Here is a 6,000-nt window from a genome sequence, read left to right as displayed (position 1 = left end):
TAGTTAGCTGCTGAAACACTGCAGAATTAATGCAGTTCGACACCATTCAATTATGGAATCTTGGGACAGCTAAATATCCCCCAAAACCACAAACCCCAGAATTCCACAGCATTGAGCCATGGCAGTTAAAGCAATTTCAAACAGCATTAATTCTGCAGTATAGATGCAACACTTATAAACCAGCACTACAAATTTAAGAAGGAGCAATATTCAGAATGTTGCATACTGACTGAAAATGAGAGCACTGGCACCTTACATTTCAAATATACATTTGTATAAGCTTTGGCAGACTACAGTCCATTTCATTAACGTTTGCCATTATAAAGCTGGTAGTCTTTTACATCACACACACAACTGCTTTTTGCTGCAACCCATTCACATACAGACTTCTGAGAAAAAGATACCCAAGGAACAGTCTTGCAAATAGCAAGCTTTCTAAAGAGCAGGAACAATTTAATTTTTTAAATAAAAACCCATGGGTAAGCAAAATGTCAGAGATAATTTAGATTAAAACAAGAGCTTTGTTCTTGTGAGCCTGAGTAACATTAGTGTTGCCATTTTTACAGAAGGTGCTAATAGACAGATTCATGTAATGTAATCCCTCAAACTACAAGCAGAACAAATATAGCACAGCACACAGATGGTTGCAGAACAAGACATCCGATGCAATCCGACAACACAGCACTTTTGGAAGGGGACTGGATCTTGAACACCACTCAGCTTCCCATCATTCTGTTTAGGGAAAGCTTCAAGAGGGCCTTTTGTTGCGGCATTCACATCCCCTCTGCCCTGTCAAATGTTGAACCTCTGTAAGGTCACTGACTCCTTATTTATTAGCAATTCTAGGTCAGCCTGCAGCGAGAATCTCCTCACTCAGGAAAAAATTACATTCTGTCTCAATGTCTCGAGACAGCAGCCATTCCCAAGCTCTCAGCAAATCCAAACACAAAGGGTTCCTGTCTTTGATGATCCTTCCGAGGACCTGTATAAGTATTTTGAGCACTGCAGCGATGCCATAGAAGACACAGTCCGGAGCGGCGGGAAGTGCTTAGTGTATTGTAAAAATGGACGCAGCAGATCTGCTGCTATCTGCACAGCTTACTTGATGAGGCACCAACATCTCAGCCTGAAGGATGCTTTTGAGGTACTATGAGCATGTGGGTGGGGGAGCGGTGGAAGAAACCCTGTCATTATTATATATAGTTCTGTTGTTTAAGCTGTCAGGTAGAAGGACTAATATTTCAGCTGCATGTGAAACAAACATTGTGGCAATGTTTTGATTTCTAATATTGGAAATAAATGATATTTTAGTAGGTTTTTTAAAAATGAAACCAACCAGTGACATAATGTTATACTGTATTTTGAAGTATTGGTGCATATCATTGTGTCCCAGTATCACAACCCTTAGGAGTATCCAAAATTGCTGGTAACTCTGTGGATGTGTACAGACACAAATGCACTTTGCATTCAAACAAGACTATCAGATAATGCTGTTGGGGAAAATATATCCCTCTTTACTGTGAACACTGTAGCTACATTCAGAAGGAGCACTGAGTAGGAAATGATGTCTTTGTCCCAGATAAACTATAATTCCCAATACTTTGACCCTGTGAGCTCTCACTTCACTATACCACTGAAACCAGTGTACAGTATTAGAAAGACAACTTAATTATCAAGGCAGTCTGATTTGTTTCTTCCAGTCACATAAAGTAAATAAACTATCACAAAAACATTTCCTCTTCTTCAATTAAAACCTACTGAATTAATATACCAGTGGCAAGTACATTTTAAAGTGTCATCTTCAAGAATTAAAAATGTCTGTAAAACAAAATTAGTCTGATTTGTTGAGGGAGGTTTGCAGGTTTCTCAATGAGCCTACATTAAAACCCAAGCATGTATTAAATTAAATTAAATGAGCATGTATTAAAACCCAAAAAACACTGAATATTGGTGTTTATTTGTTATAATTCACATCTAGGGGGTCCAGATTTCAGGCTCTGGTTCCCCTTCTCTGGGCCACAGGATGGCGGGAAGGAAGCTCAGGGAGACAGAATTGCCCTGAAAATAATGATTCTACCATCCCTATATGCCACCAGCCCCTACTGCTGTAATTTGCTTTGGAGAAGATGCTACAGAGCTTCTAAAAAACCCTGCCCCGCCTAGCTTTGTCTCATTCATTAGAATTTGTGATTTGTTTTTTATTTGACTGACATGCTCTCAGCAATTGTGGTTGATGCTTATGACTGCACCAGGTCTCACTCCCTGGACATCAGAAAGTGTGGCCCTAGTTCTGACATTTGCTATGAAACCTTAGGGCCTGAGATGTTCCTCACTTGGCAACTCTATTCACAACTAATGAACATCATCATATGTGACTTTTCCCTGGTAGTTCATTATACTAGATGTAAGAAATACAGTGGACCCTTGTTATATGCTAAGGTTTGGTTCCAAGATCCCCCATGGATAATAAAATCTGTGGATGTTCAGGTCCCATTAAATATAATGACATAGCAAAATGGCGTTCCTTATAAAAATTGGAAAATCAAGGTTTGATATTTGAAATTTATACTTTTTAAAAAGGTTTTCAAACCGTGGATGCTTGAATCCATGTATAAAAAATCTGTGTATAAGGTGTGGGCTAGCCACTGCTTCAAGGATAAGACAGCAACAAGAGGGAGACAGTGTCATGCAAAAGGTATCGCAAAAGGCACTATTATCAAATTTCTACAGCAGTTTAAAAGCTGCCGCTGGAGTGAAAAAGTCCTGAGTTGCCTTGTTCGGTGACTCCAGAAAAAAGAAAGAATTAAGACCCAAAGAGAGTTTAATCCATTTCACATAGGACCTTCATTCGGGGCATCGCTAGAAGGGTGCAGGGGGTGTGGGCTGCACTAGGTAAGACCTGAAAGGGGTGTGTGATACCACTGCTCCCCAAATATCTGTCTTTTGGCAGAAATGGGCTTGCATTCACTTGCATTCCTCTAAAACCCTGAAGAAATGGTGTGAGTGGGGTGAGGTTCACTGGGAAGAAAAATGAGATAGTCAAGATTTTAAATGTTTAAATTTTAATTAAAATAAATACATTAAAATATTTTATGTTTTATTTTTCTTTAAAAAATCACATTTTACCAAATTTTCATTTTAACCACATGAAACTAGGTATGTATAAATACATTTAGGCTATGTGTATGATATTGTAATTTAAATGCATAATTTTAATTTTGCTAGTTGTTAATGTCACAACTATTGCCATTATATTCAGTGATATATGGGAAATATTTATGAGCAACATTAGTACAAAAAATATGACTAAGGATTCTTTCTAATGTTGTATGGGAGGTCAATGGAGTGGATGAGGTACTACACCCAGTGACACCAACCCTAGTGATGCCACTGCCTTCACTATGCCATCTTTGAAAACTGGCATGAATGAGTTTCCTAAAAATATTTGGATGGAGCAGCCTCTAGCAGGCTTATTCCTTGTCTCAGACAGTTTCCCCGCCATCATTTCCTATCTGATCCTTTTTGCTCAGGGCAGGCAACTAGCAACCCTCAAGATTGTTTTGGACTATAATTCATCATTCTTCACCATCTGATATGCTGCATGCAGATGATGGGCACTACAGTTCAGAAACATCTGGTGAACCTGAAGTCATAGAATCATAGAATCATAGAGTTGGAAGAGACCACAAGGGCCATCCAGTCCAACCCCCTCAAAACAGCTATCCAGGGTGCTGATCCTGTTTAGAAAACAGTTTCAACTCCCAAGAGATTGCTTTTAAAATTCAAATTAAACCTCTGGGTATGTTCACTTCCCTACTCTCCATCACTGGCAACTCCTCTTCATAACAAAGTGATATTAAACTCTTCAGGCTTCTGGAACTAATTCACTGGGAAGATTTCTATTCCACTAGGTATAATCCTGTGTTCTCTCTCTTTCTTTCCCCTCTCTAGATTGTAAAGACTGCCAGGCCAGTAGCAGAGCCCAACCCAGGATTTTGGTCTCAGCTGCAGAAATATGAAGAACATTTACAAGTGCAGCATTGAGCCAATCCTTCACAAAAAAGAACTTCACAATAAGTATGATTTTGCTCCAGGTTATCATTTTGGGAAAGAGATGTATGTTCCTAAATAGCATGGAAAAACACTGACAACTAGAAGAAAGCCTTATGGTGTGCTCAAAGAGATGTTTTTGTAGGCTATCCTGGCCACACTGATTGTCTCAAATGTCATGTTAGGAAATAAAGTAGCCATAAAGCTGCAAAGAAAAACAGAAAATGAAACATGGTCCTTTTGCTATTCTCAGATTCTTAGCTGCAATGAAAACAGTGTGTGTTCTCCTAAACCCATGATGAAGAGAATGCAGAAAACATGTCTAAAACATGTTTTTAATGCAGTGAGGCTACACAAATGCCTTATTTAACCCAAAAATGATATATGCTTTGAACATGTACATAAATATTAACATGACAATCAACTATATGTAAACAAAAATGTCTATCTATTTCTGATTCATACATTTTAACTGTGCTTCAAAAGATCATGCCAGTAAAGGCTGAAATACACAGGTCTGGTTAGGATGGGTTTGTAAAATATAAAATAAAACCTTTGTTGGGTTTGTGGTCTGAGATAAATCAAATTATTTTTTTGCATTTCATGTCACTATTTCCAATTATATTTGTTTCTGGCTATTCATTTATCTTTGTTACGTTTCTGGTGACATGTTGCTTTGTTAATATCAGACTATAACTTCTGTCATCCTTAAACACTGTGGGGAATGACAGCAGCTAGACTGCAGTTACATCCAGAGGTCTGTAGGTTCCCCATCCCTGATCTATATCTAATTACATTAGTGATTTTCTTTTGAGATAAGAATGATTTGCTTGTGAAGTAGCATAGCCTTTTTTTTTAAAGTCTAATGTGGTTCATGTAACAAGAATGTCTTTAGAAACCTCTCCTAACTAGATTTTGGAAGCCATAGTTTTCCTGGAAGATTCTTTATCTTTATTAAGGGCCACTAATGGGTGTTTTTTTTTTAATATATAAAGCGCGGATTAATAGGGCAGATGGTGCAGTTTGGAGTGGACAAAGTAATAGTGGTACTACTTAAAAATTTTAAGCACTAGCTGCTTCTCCCGACCACCTTTCTTGTTACCTTCTCTTTTAAAGCTTCTGCCCCATCCCATTTTTATGCTTTGAATCACACCATTCTGGATGATTTTAATATCTAAAGGAAGGTTTGGGGGTTTCCATACATCTTTGTAACATTTAATTTGTCCCCAAGCAGTTGGAGATGTAAGCCTGAATCTTTAGCAGTAAAAAAGAGGTAACAAAAATGTAGGGTAATTCAAGTTTCCCAAGGCTTCAGACATTTGTAAGGAAACAAAAATATTTAAATATCAAAAATATCAAAGCCAAGCCTGTTAAGGTCTAGCTTTAAATCAGCAGAGTAGCAGACATGTGCTCTTGTCTAACTATGCTTCCCTAAGATCTGAGATTACCTCCAAAAACAACACAGGTAGCTTGCAGTTCAAACGTTTACTAATGACTTTTATCTATATATTCACAGAGGCTAGCCAGTGAATAGTTCACGTAAAAAAAAAGAAATCTTTATCTCACCATGTTTCCAAATAAAGTTGAGAGAGGAGGAAAATGGAAAATATGAAGTTCAGTTGAAAATCTTTGAGAAAATGTGAGTAAGCTTCCCTAAAAGGAAGAGAGAGTTTGCATGTAGGAAATCCCTATCTATGTAGGGGGGAGGGGGAGAATGCAAAAAATCTTCCAACAACCAGAAGCAAAGCATTGTTGAAAAGAAGCAAGGTTGTTACAGACACATACACAGAATACATATGTAAATAGTTTAGTATTCTTTTCTAGTTTACTATAAACATGTAACAAAGGTTCTTGCACAATATGTCTGTTAACATTTCTGTCCACTGAGAATTCTGTGGTGCAGAGCTTATAAATGAGGAGATAGAAATTCAACTCTCACGTCTGTCATGA

The 6,000-nt window shown here is 37.8% G+C and overlaps 1 protein-coding gene across 1 annotated transcript; it reads left to right on the top strand.

The window, feature by feature from the left end:
• The first annotated feature begins 438 nt into the window (after nucleotides 1–438).
• Nucleotides 439–5,566, top strand: DUSP28 (dual specificity phosphatase 28). Its single transcript, XM_089509582.1, has 2 exons — nucleotides 439–1,144; nucleotides 3,952–5,566. Exons 1-2 carry the CDS (start codon nucleotides 797–799, stop codon nucleotides 4,042–4,044), a joined length of 441 nt encoding a protein of 146 aa, XP_089365708.1. The 5' UTR covers nucleotides 439–796; the 3' UTR covers nucleotides 4,045–5,566.
• The last annotated feature ends 434 nt before the right edge of the window (nucleotides 5,567–6,000 follow it).

Source organism: Sceloporus occidentalis, unplaced genomic scaffold (assembly GCF_023333645.1).
Source record: "Sceloporus occidentalis isolate IW3139 unplaced genomic scaffold, rSceOcc1.0.p SCAF_2, whole genome shotgun sequence".
Taxonomy (NCBI): domain Eukaryota; kingdom Metazoa; phylum Chordata; class Lepidosauria; order Squamata; family Phrynosomatidae; genus Sceloporus; species Sceloporus occidentalis.
This window is presented reverse-complemented; position numbering and strand designations above follow the sequence as displayed.